Consider the following 16,448-nt stretch of genomic DNA (forward strand, 5'->3'; position numbering starts at 1 on the left):
AATTCACATTTTTACCCTGTTTCTAGATCACATGTCGGGCTCTAAATGCGCTAGGACAAGATGTAGAGAAACCACTTATACTAACGGTCAAAATTTTGGATGTTAATGATAATCCTCCAGTATTTTCACAAAGCATATTCATGGGTGAAATTGAAGAAAACAGTGCTTCAAGTAAGTCTTTTACAGTACCTACCACTCCCAATTTATCTATTTTTAAATATGAGTATCACTACAGTATATCATTCTTATAAACTAATTTATTCTCTTAGTTTGATCAGTAGTTCTGAAAAAAAAATTCATCAAGGTAATCTGGGTCTTCCTTTATAGAATGTTTAGTTGAGCTAATTGTCTACTGCCAATATATTTCTAGGGTATAGTCCTGTTTTCAGGTCAATAGGCATTTATTCTATATATACAAGTTAAGTGAGGATGAGACAGTCACAAAGCTAAAGAGGCAGCCGTAGGTAGCCTTGGATGCATCAGCTGGGCTCTTTTAGATTATAAAGAACAGAGACACACTCACATTACTTGGATAATTTGAGAAAAGGGTGGAATTATAAAACCATCCATCAAGGGAAAAAACAAAGACAGATATAGTCTCAATCTCAACAAAACCAAGGCTTAGAGAGAACTGAAAGACTTTTATAGAAGGCAGCACAGTTCTACGTGGTTGGGAAAACAAAAAGAGACGTGCAATTTTTTTTTTTTTTTGAGCATACAGATGGTTCTAAGATACTAAAAAACAAGGATCAATATGAAATGGTGTTGAATGTTTAATGTGAACATAATGTCAATCTTTGCATATTCTTTAATGAACATTTTTCTGTTCCTTCCTAGACACACTGGTGATGATACTAAATGCCACAGATGCAGATGAACCAAACCATTTAAACTCTAAAATTGCCTTCAAAATCGTCTCTCAGGAACCTGCAGGCACACCCATGTTCCTCTTAAGCAGAAACACGGGGGAAATCCGTACTTTGACCAATTCTCTTGACCGAGAGGTATAGCCAGGCATTTGGGAAACATTCTATAATAAAAGATTTGATTTTAAGAAAACTAAGAGAGGGTAACTCCATTTTACCTGATAATAAAAGAAGAAAAGAAAAGAGGTTCCCAGTACTCAACTGGGCCAATCTAGGAAAATTGTTTGCATTCTTTTTTTTTTTTTTTTGAGACAGAGTCTCATGTTGCCCGGGCTAGAGTGCCGTGGCGTCAGCCTAGCTCACAGCAACCTCAATTTCCTGGGCTCAAGTGATCCTTCTGCCTCAGCCTCCCGAGTAGCTGGGACTACAGGCATGTACCACCATGCCCGCCTAATTTTTTCTATATATATATTTTTAGTTGTCCAGATAATTTCTTTCTATTTTTAGTAGAGACAGGGTCTCGCTCTTGCTCAGGTTGGTCTCGAACTCCTTACCTTGAGCGATCCACCCGCCTGGGCCTCCCGGAGTGCTAGGATTACAGGTGTGAGCCACCCCGCCCGGCCTTGTTTGCATTCTTGAGTGTGATTCTGCTGAGGTGGGATGTACACATCCTGGCACCTGCACAATCAACGGTACCCTAAACATACCAGGGGAAGCTAAAGCAGGGAAGTAAAAGTAAGCATTGACATCCATGGACAAAGACTGAATTGCGACTAATTCCCCATATGACAGAGAAAAAAGAAATTTCTTAGATGAAAGGAGAAATTTCTATCTGGAATCAAGCCTTCTTTGACATCACACTTTTTCTCCTGACTTCTCCTTTTAAGTTTACCTCTGATTCCAGAACACTAAAGAATCCCCTTCCTCTCTTCTCCCCATTATCTCCCACCACCATCCTCTATGTCCCTCACCACAGGCCACCTTGTCAGACTAATACTACTTTCATGCCAACGATTTTCCCAGTAGACCAACAGGGAAGCTCTACAAGTGAGTTTATCGTCCCACCCTACTCATTGCCCATTTTTGCTCTAAGTATATGGTACCACCTGGCCACAAGAAGCTCACAAAAGAGAATGTGTTCTAGCCCCTTAAAAACTTCCACTCAACCCCTCAGACCCCCTCTACATGAACTTGTATATTTCCAGCTCCTTACCCATAGGAAGCAATTAGTTTCCATTCATATTCTTGGAGATTAATTATTTTTCTTTATTTTTTTTCCAAATTTAGCAAGTTAGCAGCTATCGCCTGGTTGTGAGTGGTGCAGACAAAGATGGAGAAGGACTAGCAACTCAATGCGAATGTAGCATTAAAGTGAAAGATGTCAACGATAACTTCCCAGTGCTTACAGACTCTCAGGTACACCCACCGCTCCTTAAAGGATCGTTTCAATATACATTTAATAATTTGCCATCCTAATTCAGTATTTGCTTTTGTTGTTGCCTTTTATTTAAGCTCTTTGCACTTTTCTTTTTAAAAAATAAGATTATTTAAATTATAAGAATTCAGTAACCAACAAGGAGGCAATATATAATTTGAGAAGTAATTATTAATAACACTTAGAATAAATATAATCCTTTTAGGTAAAACCTAGCATTGAGTCTTAAATTCTGCTTCTCTCCTTTTCAGTATTCAGCACATATTGAGGAAAATACGTTAAGTTCTGACTTACTTCGATTTCAAGTGACGGATTGGGATGAAGAGTACACGGATAATTGGCTTGCAGAGTATTTCTTTACCTCTGGGAATGAAGGGAATTGGTTTGAAATACAAACTGATCCCAAAACTAATGAAGGCATCCTGAAGGTGGTTAAGGTAAGTCTGATTTCCCTTCACTGGTAAAAACGTTCTATATTAACCAAAACTATCATTTCTACAAATAAAATTTATTTATTCATTAATAATACCATTTCATTATAGAAAACACATAAAAGTAGATAGAGAATTAAAAAAAATCCTCACACAGCTCCATTACCTAAAGACAACCTCTCATAATATGTTGATTTATTTCTTTCCAAGCTATTGTACCTTCTATAGCTGTGGTCCCCAACCCCTGTGCTGCAGACCAGTACTGGTCTGTGGCCTGTTAGGAACTGGCCACACAGCAGGAGGTGAGCGACAGGGAATGAGCAGAGCTTCATCTGTATTTACAGCCACTTCCCATCACTCGCATCACCGCCTGAACTCCGCCTCCTGTCAGATCAGCAGTGGCATTAGATTCTCACAGGAGTGCAAACCCTACTGTAAACTGCACATGCAAGGGATCTAGGTTGTTGCACGCTCCTTGTGAGAATTTAATGCCCGATGATCTGAGGTGGAGCTGAGGCGGTGATGCTAGTGCTGAGGAGCGGCTGCAAATACGGATTATCATTAGCAGAGATGTTTGACTACACAATAAATGTAACATGCATGAATCATCCCAAAACCATCCCCACCCCTGGTCCATGGAAAAATTGTCTTCCATGAAACTGGTCCCCGGTGAAGAAAAGGTTGGGGACCAGTGTTATAGTAAACACACACACACTGATATACCGTGGGTGTACATACTGTAAGCACATACTCATATATTGTGGGTATGCATGCTTTAAGAACAAGAAAGCAAAACACATTTCTTGACTTACTCTCATTCACTATCTATAGTTGGATTGAAGTTAGGAAGAGATAAGAATACATGGAATTGTGGCTTACAAATTTGTCAACCTATTTTAGATGGATTAGCTACAGTCAACAAAGAAAAAAATTGCAACTTTTCCTAGAAAATGGGAATGTATGAATGAAATCTGCAAAACAAAAAATAATTTAATAAAGCTTCTGTTTAATATGGTTGACAGACTCCCCATCTGGAAAAATATGAGGATACTTCTACCTGAATATGATATAGAATAGAAGAAATAACCACTACTTGGGGCCATTCCTTGGCATAAAACTTTGAACTCTGTGGGAGCTTCTTTCTTTAATTTCTTGAGTCCTTTGTAGTGACAGACCCATAATATTCCCTTAACAAGGGGACAGCTGTGCACACAGTTCCTTTTTACTCTACTTTTTAGAGCAAGCATTACAGCATCCTCATTTGTAATACCTCTGAACAGATGTCCCCACCTCTTCTCTCTTTTGACTTTGTTCTCCTCACTCTCACCAGTTCACCACACTTTTCTTAAAAACAAGTTGGACCACTTACTATTCTCTTTAAAACCTGCCCTGGCTCTCCATTGGCTGTGGAGTTGGCCCTCAACCCTGATTGGCCCACTCAAGTCACCTGCAACTTTTCCTAGACAATGGGGATGAAGGAACTATTGGTTCCATTGCCCTGTGGAGAAGCTCAGGCAGCAGCAGGTCTTTAGGGCCCCTCAGGTGACTCTAATATGCTGCCAGGGTTGCTAACCACCTGCTGGCCTTTAAGATGAAGCTCACCCTCTTCCCAGTTGCACACAAGGTCATTCACCATCTGCACCCAGCCCGCTCCCTGTCACCTTCTGCAACTCTGGGATCTTCAAATGCACTAACCTATGCCTGGATGACTTCTCAGCATCCTTCAACACTCAGCTCAGAGGAAAATCTCTCAGAAGTCTTCCCTAACTCCCCCAAGTAGAATTATTCCCTCATTTTCACACATAGACTCTCTAATCTCTTTTGTCCTTACCCCTTGTATTATAGTCACCTGTGTAGACATCTTTCTCTTCCATTCTGCTGGGAAACACTTGAGCACACAAAGCCAGTCATTGCAAAGTGAAAACTTAAATCCATATCTCTCACCTTAATTATTTCCAGTGATATACAAATGTAACCAAAATAAGCATTCCCTTACCTTATCGCCCTCAAAAAATATTACTAGTGAATGAAAAAAAAAAAAAGCTATCCTGGGATTCCTCAGGCCTTGATTCTTGTTTGACTTCAATAAGTGTATCAAACAAATAGTTATCATGCAATGTTTCTACATTGGTTCTACAATGGTTCTACAAAGAAATGGTGAGCTACCCGCCCACTGCTTTGCAGAGGTATATTTGCCAACCAAGATTATGAAGATAGTTTGCCTGTGCCACCTGGGAATTTTTAAAGTCAGGAAAGACATTATTGCACAAGAATCAATGAATATTCTGTGAATGACCCTAGCTCCCAGTGATAGGAATGTATTATGGGCCTTAGTTTGTTCAGTCCTCACTACATCCTGGTGAGGTAAGGTATTTCTTTGGAAGTGGAGAGTTAGGATAAGAGACATTGAATTATTATGCCCTGAGTCACACAACTATTTAGTAGAACCAGGAATCAAACCATGTTACCATAGCAAATTTGGGCTTCTTTCCACTGTACTTCACAGCCTAAAGAGACTATAATGATATTTTGCTATTCTAAAAAGAGATACCCTGCTTTGTAAACATCAGTTTCCAAACTGAAGTCTCATGTGTTAAGAATTCTAAAGCTTTCTCTATCTCAACATTACAAGGATTTCTGAAACTGTTTTGCTAGATAAAAATAAAGTGATCCATTCATAGCATCTTGCATAGAGTCCTCTTGTCCTCTACTCGGTTTGCAGGATGGTATTTTTGTGACACTTCTTTCCTTCTAATTTTATTTTTACTCCAGGCCCTAGATTATGAACAACTACAAACCCTGCAATTTGGTATTGCCGTCAAAAACAAAGCTGAATTTCACCAATCAGTAATCTCTAAATATCGAGTTCAGTCAACACCAGTCACAATTCAGATAATAAATGTAAAAGAAGGAATTACATTCCGTCCCGCTTCCAAGACATTTACAGTGCAAAAAGGCATAAGTAGTAAAAAATTGGTGAATTATGTCGTGGGAACATATCAAGCCATTGATGAAGACACAAACAAAGCTGCTTCACATGTCAGGTAAGACTATTTTTAATATATCTTATTATTTCTTGTTGTAGTTTTAATCTATGAGCTGTTACAACATAACACAAAGACTACTATATGCCAAAAATAAAGATACAAAGTTAACAAAAAGAAGAAATTGGGTAACCCAGGAAGTGATGTGTAGCTAAATCATTAGAATGTATTGTATCAGCCAGCCTGAGCAAGAGCAAGACCCATCTCTACAAAAAAATAGAAAAATTAGCCAGGCATGGTGGCACATACCTGTTGTCCCAGCTACTCAGGAGGCTGAGGCAGGAGAATCACTTGAGCCCAGGAGTTTGGGTTGCAGTGAGCTATGATGATGCCACTGCACTCTAGAATATATTGCATTAGGAGCAAAGATAACATAAGCATAAATTAAGGTAGAAAATAAGAGAAGAATGCCTTAGGCTGTCAAGAGAGATCAGGAAAAAGATCTCTTGGAAACTTCCAGTTGAGCCTTACAAAAGAGTAGAAGTGCACCAGAAGACTATGTTTAATCATATAAAACAGTACATATGAAGACATGTATGCTTAAAATAGAAAAGCACCATGAAAAATAATTGCTATATAATAAAGAGCAAGGACACAGGTATTTTATTTTATTGTACAGAGCAGAATTGAAAAACCAGGCTAATATATACTTAATGATTATAAAATATGACTTGTCCATGCTATGTTGATTTTCTATTGCTTTTTATAAAACCATATTTCAATGTCTTATATTAAGTATAAGTATATTAAACATAAAATCAGTTATTTTCAATAAATATATAATATCCCATATTTGAAAGAAAATGATCATTTTTTTTCTATTATAAAACAGATACATCATGGGACGTAATGATGGTGGTTTCCTAATGATTGATCCAAAAACTGCTCAAATCAAATTTGTCAAAAACTTGGATCGGGATTCTACTTTCATAGTTAACAAGACAATTACAGCTGAGGTTCTGGCCATAGATGGTAAGAAAAATATTTGAATCATCTTTAGAGAAATGTTATTCCAATTGGCATTTTTTAATGCATAGATGATTATGGTTATCTAACATGTTATTTTTATCATGAGACAGAGATAATTATCTTAGGGGTCTTGTGTCTCAAGTCTGGGACAGCTGAATTTGAGACAAAAGACAGAGCTGCAACCTCTCAGTGGAGTGGTAATACTAGTGAATTCTCTATGTTTTGTCCCTATGATTTGCTATGGTTGGGGCACAAATTTTTTGACTCACAGAAATTCCTGGGTTTGAGAGCATAGATAAAGAATTGTAGAGAAAGCCCACCAGGGAAGTTCAACTCAAATGTGAGAAGCTTCTGTGAGGTACCTATGAGATCTCATGTACTTATGTCATAGAACAATAAAATCTCCTCTTCTGGAATGTTCTAAAATAGTATTCATTGAATGTGTGTATTTCCCCAAATATAAAATTGATTTATGCTTAAGGGAATGAACAAGCACTCCCAAAAGAGAAAAAATAGATACCAAAAATATTGCCAATTGGGAAAACAGACAAAAGTATTAAGGGTCATAACAGAAATGACTCATAATCCTACCACAGAGAGGTTTGGGTTTTTTTTTTTCTCATTGTTTTGGATTGTCAGCATTTTAAATTTTTTTTCAGTAAACGTTTCTGTCTTGGATAATAAAAATATATAATTGTTTATCCCAAGTACTTTGCCTCAAGCTTTAGAAACAAAACTCTTTCACACATCAATTACAAATGAAATCAACACGTTTAAGAGAGATCTTCTTTTTGTGTTGATTTCATTTTAATCAGTGAATTCATCACCTTACAGGTCTCAGTTTTAAATTAAATTAACAGTCAATGCCACTAATTAAAGACACCAGCCAATTGGTAAATTTAGATTTGCTTTTTACAAGATGAAGAAATAGGATGACATCTTTTTACTTCTGAGAATAATAATTTCTCATGAGAAGCTACACTAACTTGGCTGCATAGAGGAGAAATATAAAAGATTCTCCTTTTTTGCACAACTTTGTTCAACATATTTCTTTAGCTCTCAAATGTTATTCTTACAGAAACCACGGGCAAAACTTCTACAGGCACCATACATGTTGAAGTACCCAATTTTAATGAAAATTGTCCAACAATCGTCCTCGAAAAGCAAGAAATTTGCAGTTCATTACCTTTTGTGGTTGTCTCAGCTAGAGCACTGAATAATGTTAAATATACTGGTCCTTACACAATTTCACTGGAGGAGCAACCTCAAAAGTTACCAGCTGTGTGGAGTATCACAACACTCAATGGTGAGTAATAGTAAAGTTGCTTCCATAAATGAAAATTGCACCTTCTTTATGTTTCCGGAAGGAGGAGAGAGCTCACTTGAGAGCAAGTCCTTCCCAAGAGTAACTGAAAACATTCTTTGCCATGAAGATGTTGTCCTAGCCTTGTGAATTCTTTCTCTTTTCAGAGGAGAAGGAAAGGAATGATGTGATATAATATTAGCACCATTTAATATTTTCTGTTTTTAATCTATTTTGGTTTTCATTTACTATTTTACTATTTCCAATATGTTCGTGTCTACCTCTATATTGCAGTAAAATATAGATTAGAGGCAGGCATCTCTTTTATCACAGAGCTGTCTAGATTTCAAAATACATAAACTTTTTCTAATGGGGCAGTCTGTGAGCAGACACGAAGCACTGGAGAAGTCAGCCTGCTCAAGGCTCATAGGAAATGCTACTTAGACGGTCACTAGTCAGGAACCTTGAGAGATTGGTGGACTGAAATTTGTAAACCCATTAGCAAATGTGGAAGAGCTAATCCATCCTTCCTTTTTCCTAAACTATCATATTCATTTTGCATTGTCTATGTTTTCCAGAAGTCTCACAGAAATAGACATTAGACATCTTCACCTTCAGACCACTTCAAATCCTTTGTAAATTAACTCACTTTCCCCTAGCTCTTTCTGAACCAATCTTGCTTCCTTTCACAAATGTGCTTTATGATGCCCTTCAGTCAGAAGCATCGGCCATTGCCAGAGTTACCAAACGGGGCTTGTGCTCCAGGGCCATCTTCCGTTGGGCCTTTTTGATCCTGGTGTAAAGATCAAGCTCCAAACTGTGCACGTAGCATTTACCTCCAAATGAGTTTACCAGATACATGGCCAATGAAGAGGTTGCAAAAGAAAGATCAGACAGGGCCAGGACGTGGCACTAGACATACCTGCTCAGGTGAGGCTGGGCAAAGCAGCAGTGGTTGGACTGGGAGGGCAAGGCACAATGTCAAAGGGCACGGTGGGGTCAAAAATGATTCAAGCAACACAACACTGAAGTTTATGAAAGCAGCCAGAGGATCCCTCTTAGAAAAGGGCCCATAGAAAAGGGAATGGAGAACAATCTATGCTCGGGAGTCAGACAGGCAGCAGGCCAGCACCACAAGGGTATCCTACACAGCTGGGATGGGAGAGAACTGAGTGGAGCAGTTGAAGTAGCAACAGCCAAAGCTGAAACTCAGTCTTGACAGTCAAAAACAGAAACACAGAGTGAGGGGAAGACCACACTCAGGGGGCCGCACAAGCCCAAGGACTGGTGCAGACATTCAGGAGAGTGGTTAAGCCCCAGAAGAGGGGAACCTGGCATTTAAATGATGCTCGCCTCCCGTACTCTCTACTGGGAAAAGCAGGGTAGTTTCTTGTGGGAGAATAATGGGCCCACCCAGGGCAGAGAGGAGGACAAGAAAGCGGGTGTAGACAGATTTACCCACTCGAACTCTTTATAGCTCTCAGCACTGCTCAAACCTCACTCTACTATCACCCCCACTATCGGTGGCAACTCTAGCTCTGCCAACAAAAATAAGTAGTTTTAAGAGCGAAAGACACTGCTATGATTTGTATGTGCCCCCCCAAAGTTCATGTGTTGAAAACTTAATCCCCAATCAACAGTGTTCAGAGGTGAGACCTTTAAGAGGTGATTAGGTCACAAGGGCCCTGTCCTCCTGAATGGATTAATGTCATTATCACGGGAGGGCGTTTGTTATCATGAGAGTGGGTCATTATAAAGGAGTGCCCAAGTCCCTCTTGCTCTCTCACACTCTCTTGCCCTTCCATCATAGGGTGATGAAGTACAAAGGCCCTCATCCGGTTCTGGCACCTTGATCTTGGACTTCCCAGCCTCCAGAACCAAGAGAAATACATTTCTTTTCTTTATAAATTATCCAGTCTGTGGCATTCTGTTATAACAACACAAAACAGACTAAGATAGACACCTTGTCCTACTATATTGTTTCTTTACAGGTACCTCGGCACTCCTCAAAGCCCAGCAACAGGTATCTCCTGGAGTGTACAGGATCTCCCTGGTAATTACGGACAGTCAGAACAATCAGTGTGAGACACCAGAGAGCCTGACTCTGGAAGTCTGTCAGTGTGACAACAGGGACACCTGCGGAACTTATGACCCAAACAGAGACCCTGGGGCCAAGTATGGACAGCCAGCCTCTGGGAGACTGGGGCCTGCAGCCATTGGCCTCCTGCTCCTTGGTCTTCTGCTGCTGCTATGTGAGTATGCCAGTGCTTCATTCTCTGTTGCATGGGGTTTCCTCATTTGCAAAGGTCCCCATGCTGCCCTGCTCATCTGTGCAATGCAGGAAGAACCATTCTCTGTTGTTTTACAAGCAAAGCTAGGGGGAAATGGTATTCTCAGGAAAATTCTGAAATGTTTAACTTGTCACAACCTATGTTAATGCAGCAAAGCAAGTCATATATATCAGACATTTAGAAAACAGCATAAGATAATCAAGAGAGAAAAAAATAAATCATGAAAACTCTCTGAACACTGCCAGTAACTTCATGGTCAAAATTATGTCTTTATCCATGAGTTTGGCACTTTCTAAAACGTTTTTACTATATTCAAGTTGCATGAGAGTCTAAGATAAAAAGAGAATCCTGGTAAAATGAGCTTGGGGAAAATGTATAGGCTATTGTAGGATTTGAACTTGATAATGCACATTGATGTAGTGTGAGAAGTTCTTGTTTAATCCAGCATGTCCTCAAAAGAAATTACCATCTGAATACACGTCCCCTTTAAGACTTTCACACTTAATATGACTAAATTTATTAAGCACATTTAGGAAAGCTACTTGTAAGTATTATTTATCAATAAAAGTAAAATTTATTTTATTCAACATATAGGTTTCTGAAAAGTTGCATTTGAATCAAAATCTTGTGAATCAAATGATATTTTGAATGTAAGAGATCTCTATTTAAAAGGATTTCCTGGAAAATTGTTGTATAAATAAGAGAAATCCCTGCAAAATTCACAATCCCTTCCCTAATTTATTATAAAATCATGGACTTTTAGAGTTAAAATTAATTTTTATGATGATCAATTCCACTTCAAATCCTTCATTACATTTTGAAATTTATGAAATATTTTAAAACCATGAAAAAGTAAAGAAAATTACATGACAAGCATACATATAACTATTACTTAGACTTAACAGATATTAATGTTTTGCCATATTGGTTCAGGTCTCTTTTTTTTTTTTTTTTTTTTCTTAGCCAGAGTCTCACTTTGTTGCCCGGGCTAGAGTGAGTGCCATGGCATCAGCCTAGCTCACAGCAACCTCACACTCCTGGGCTCAAGCGATCCTTCTGCCTCAGCCTCCCGAGTAGCTGGGACTACAGGCATGCGCCACCATGCCCGGCTAATTTTTCTATATATATTTTTAGTTGTCCAATTAATTTCTTTCTAATTTTAGTAGAGACGGGGTCTCGCTCTTGCTCAGGCTGGTTTCGAACTCCTGAGCTCAAACAATCCACCCGCCTCGGCCTCCCAGAGAGCTAGGATTACAGGCATGAGCCACCGCACCCAGCCTAGGTCTCTTTTTTTAAAAAGAGAAATAAATTGCTAAAGATACAGCTAGTGGCCTCCCATACACGCTATATTTTTCCCTTTCTCCTTTCCCCTAAGTATTTACTATTCTGAAGTTATTATGCATCATTTAGTTTAATAGCTTCAATTGACATGCAGAGGTTTAGTTTTTCAGTATCATATTAACCAACTTCAACAACAAAGATTTTTCAAGTACCTCTATGTGAGTCACTATGCTAGCTTCAAGCTGGAAAGGAAACTTGATTCTGGTTTTCATGTGGTTCACAGACTTATGCATGTCTAACTGTGTGGGGAAAAAATCATATCATGATAAAGCTATAATAGAAATAACTATGAAGGGATATTACAGAAGGCTTCACAGAATAGGGGAATCAGCCCATTAAGCCTTGGAGAATGGATAGGATATCATAAGTATAAAAAGAGGGAAAGGTGTTTCCAAAAAGTAACATAAAACACTTAGGATGTTTTAGAAGGCACACAGCTTCAGAAGGCTACAGCATGGGGAAATTGTGGAACATGAAGGACATAGGGAGAATGCATTGGGACTAATCTGAAAGGGCTTACATACACATGCTGTGGTGTTTGTACTTTAAGCTATGAGAAAACGGAGTTGCTAAAGGTATTTAAATGAGACTAACATGATCATATTTGTATTTCAGAAAGATAACTCTTGCAGCAGGGTGTACTGTAAATTAGAGGTCAGATGTAGAGCCATGACACGAGAATGGAAAAGAAAGGATAGGTGTACAAGGCAGCACAGTGGCAGCTGAGAAGGATTTGGAGACTAACTGCTATGGTCTGAATGTGTGCATCCCCCCAAAATTCGTATGTTGAAACTTCAACCCCAATGAAGTAGTATTAAGAGGTGGGGCCTATGAGAGGTGATGAGGTCATGGTGGCATCAGTGCCTTTACAAAAGAGGCTTGAGGGAGGCTGTGTGCCCCTTTCATCATGTAAGGACACACAGAAGGCCCTCACCAGACACCCAATCTGCCAGATCCTTAATCTTGAACTTCCCAGCCTCTAGAGCTGTGAGAAATAAATTTCTATTGTTTATAAATTACCCAGTCTAAGGTATATTTGTTATAGCAGCTTGAATGGACTAAGACAGTCATGGATAGGAAGAATGATAAGAAGCCTAGATGACACCCAGAAGTCTGTTTGATAGTCAGTGGTTGCTGAAGTCATTAAATAAAATCAAAAATATCAGAAGAAGCACAGATGTGTAGGGTGGCAATGACAAGTTTAATTTGAAGTGGGTAATTTTGAAGTGTGTGGTATGTCCTGCAGGCCATTGCACATTTGGGATTGTGGCTCAGAATGGCAGTCAAAAGAAATATACTGTGCTATTTCCACAGTAATATTTGCTTCATGTGATTCTACCATTTGCAAAATGCCATCTTTCAAGTTTTATGCATGACAGAACATATTTTTCAGACTGTAGAGATATACTCAATACTTTGAAAAACTTTCTCCGGATACACACACACACACACACACATATATATGTGTGTGTGTATATATATATATATACACACACACACATACACACCCCAAATATACATTGCACATATAATGATAGATAAGATTTCTAAAACATTATTATGTCCATCTAAAAATACTGACCACCCAGCTTGACATTCATCATCCTTCCAAACTACTTTAACTCACAATGTTTAATCTTCTCACACATTTGACAAAGCCATAGAATTGAAGATGACAATAGAGAAAGCTTTTAATATTTATAGGAGCATTATATTAAATGTTGAGACACTATATTAATTATATCCAACCTATTTTAGACACTTGGCCTAATTTTTTCATACTATATATAGGACTGGCCTAACTTGCCCAACTAGCATAGCCCATTCTAACAATACTACTAGCAAATCCTCACAGTGCTCACTACTGTCCTTTACTTATGTTAACTCATTTAATCCTCACGACAACCTATGAAGTAGATACTATTTTATTCCCCCATTTTATGGATGAATCAACTAAACAAAGAAAGATTATATAACATGCCCAACGTCACATAAGCTAATGAGTAGTGGAGGTAAAATTCAGACCCTAGAAATCTGACTCCAGAGGCTGTGCCCTTAAACCCCTCGCTAAGCCTTCTCCAAGTGAAGAGAGTTCAAACATTAGGATTCAGGTGGCCTTGGCAGGCCAGAAGTGGGAATGGGGTCGCTGACAACACATTGTGGGAAACACCTGCTTTCGAGAAATAGTATTTCTCTCCTGGTCAATTACCATGAAAATTACATTAATCTTCATTGTCAAAGATGTGCACAGAAAGAATATTTACACTGGCAGGAAGGCCCCTCCAAGTTCAAGTCACAGTTAAGAGGACATTGATAGCCATTTATTAGGTCATCACCCTAGTTGCTGAGGGAGTTTGCTGGTTAATTACTGTTTACTAAGAGATAATTAGAGACCATATTACTAAAACATCATCATGCCCACCTAAAACATGGACCATCCGGGTAATATATTCATCCGCAGATTCACCTGGCACAATCTATATAGCCCCAATGTGTACAACACAATAATCAAAAATATATATTAAGAACAAGGGGCCAGCCACCTTTGTCATATGTCAAACAGTTCCTATTTTAAGACAACAATATACATACAACAAAAAATGATCCGATCTGTCTCCTTGGGTTTCATAATCCTATGAATTTGAGTGTGCTTACTTTTCCAAATTTTGTAGAGCATAATTTTGCTTTACATTAGGAATTTTTATAATTATTCAAAATACTGTATTTTCTTTGTAACATTTCTTTGTAACAACTGTCATGTCCAATAGTTTCTAAGTGGTTCAAATGTTCTGACATTTTGTTTTGTTTTTCACTAGTGGCCCCACTTCTGCTGTTGACCTGTGACTGTGGGACAACGGGGCCTACTGGGGGAGTGACAGGCGGTTTTATTCCAGTTCCTGATGGCTCAGAAGGAACAATTCATCAGTGGGGAATCGAAGGAGCCCATCCTGAAGACAAGGTAAGGACCTAGTTTGTGAAATATTTATTTCAATCATACAGACAAAATATTGGATTGATACCGAGATAGGAAAAAGGACAGAGGGGAATAAAAATAAGAGACTTCTTGACCCTCAGTTTGAGAGTCAGTGCTGAAATGGATGGCACCTTTTAGGATTTTAGCTCTTCAGATGTCAAATTATAAAAACGGCTACTCCAGCAAGAATTTGGGCTTCTTGTAACACTATCATTTTCAAAGGGACATATTTCGCCTATATTGCTCTGATACCCGATTTGTTTTGAAATGTATTTATTTTTTGAACATGGTTTGCAGGAAATCACAAATATTTGTGTGCCACCTGTAACAGCCAATGGAGTTGATTTCATGGAAAGTTCTGGTAAGTGAACATCAAATTTATTTTTTAAAGCAATGAGTGAGTTAAATGAGAAATATTCGAAACTAAGTATTCCAAATTATTTTCTTAATATTTCAAGTCTGTGTACACATGCCGGGAGCTGTTACCACTGAAATGGAAGAAAGGTGTTTTAATATTTGTATTAGTCAATTCCATGACATATATCTGGCTTCAGTATGTTAACTTATCCACTAATGTGACTGTTTTCAATATCTAAAGATGTGTTATACTTTTCTTTCAAACTTTAATAAACTAAAGTATAGCTCTCAGGCAATCAATTACTAATTTTTTAATTAGGAAAGATTTCACTCATATAGAAAAATGTAAAGGAAATATAACAAACATCTATGTATCCACCACCCAACTTTTTCTATTCTTAACATTGGTCATATTTGCAGTTAAAGTCTAGTGTGCACATCCTCGATCCTGTTCCCCTTCTTCCTTCCCTAGAAATAACAGCATCCCTATTTGAGTTCAGTTACTAATCTTTACATCCAGTCATAATGGTACATGGTCACTTATGTTGTCATACAGGTGAATTTGTTTATTTCTTTGGTTTTACCAAGTGACTATTTTATTAATATTATCTCAATATCACAATTACACAGTAAACTAGAAGACCAATAATACCTGATACCTAATAGTAAAATTTTTCTTACTTACATACTTAGCAATAGATTATTTTTAAGCATCCAGCCTGCAAAATCTGCATGAGATTTCCACACATATATAACTGTCTACATTTATCAGCTGCTACAATCCTCACCTGCTTCTCTTATTATAATTACATAGCAAGAACTATATTCAGAACTCTCTAGGGAAAAAAACTTTCCATGAAAGCATAATGTAAAAGTAGCAGACAGAATAGTCATGATTTGTTAAATTCTGTTTAGGCACCAAGACACCAAATTAACATCTGCTAATTTGCATGATTACCTTATGTATATTTCCTCTTTTGTTTCCATATTAAGCCAATATTACTGCTTAATTACATTCTTCTAGTGAAAACAAACAAGCATTGCATTAAAAGCTTCCCATAGCTGTGTACTGACGATTCTGTATTTACTTTTCTACTTCTGATTGAAAATCTGTTTCTTTGTACCCTTTTTAAATTAGCATGTTTTTAGAGCTTTTTCATCTGTTAATATTCTGTCCTCTATTACTTTCACATAACAAGCTGTGGAGTGTTCTTCTCACCTCTAGTCATACAATTGTATTTTCTCCCACTTACTTGTTTTACATGGCAACTGCTCATGGACATCAAAGAACAGTTAAAAAAAAAAAATCAACAAAAAGAAAAAGAAAAAAAAGAAGTAAAGGATAATCAACAAATCACAGCATAAGATATTACAGAATTTTCTCCCTTGTTTTTAGATATTTGTACGCATACATATGCCGGAGGGACGGTGGTCGAA

The 16,448-nt window shown here is 38.0% G+C and overlaps 1 protein-coding gene across 1 annotated transcript in view; it reads left to right on the forward strand.

Moving 5' to 3' along the window:
* DSG3 (desmoglein 3) overlaps nucleotides 1–16,448 on the forward strand; it is a 48,618-nt gene that overhangs the window by 9,743 nt on the left and 22,427 nt on the right. Inside the window, exons 5-14 of the mRNA XM_012656585.1 lie at nucleotides 27–171; nucleotides 838–1,004; nucleotides 2,154–2,282; nucleotides 2,553–2,738; nucleotides 5,505–5,776; nucleotides 6,609–6,748; nucleotides 7,824–8,051; nucleotides 10,040–10,300; nucleotides 14,497–14,639; nucleotides 14,952–15,015. Coding sequence (XP_012512039.1) covers nucleotides 27–171; nucleotides 838–1,004; nucleotides 2,154–2,282; nucleotides 2,553–2,738; nucleotides 5,505–5,776; nucleotides 6,609–6,748; nucleotides 7,824–8,051; nucleotides 10,040–10,300; nucleotides 14,497–14,639; nucleotides 14,952–15,015 — 1,735 coding nt within the window. The remainder of the gene's footprint in view (nucleotides 1–26; nucleotides 172–837; nucleotides 1,005–2,153; nucleotides 2,283–2,552; nucleotides 2,739–5,504; nucleotides 5,777–6,608; nucleotides 6,749–7,823; nucleotides 8,052–10,039; nucleotides 10,301–14,496; nucleotides 14,640–14,951; nucleotides 15,016–16,448) is intronic.

Source organism: Propithecus coquereli, unplaced genomic scaffold, assembly GCF_000956105.1.
Source record: "Propithecus coquereli isolate 6110/MARCELLA unplaced genomic scaffold, Pcoq_1.0 Scaffold51, whole genome shotgun sequence".
NCBI classification, from domain to species: Eukaryota; Metazoa; Chordata; class Mammalia; order Primates; family Indriidae; genus Propithecus; species Propithecus coquereli.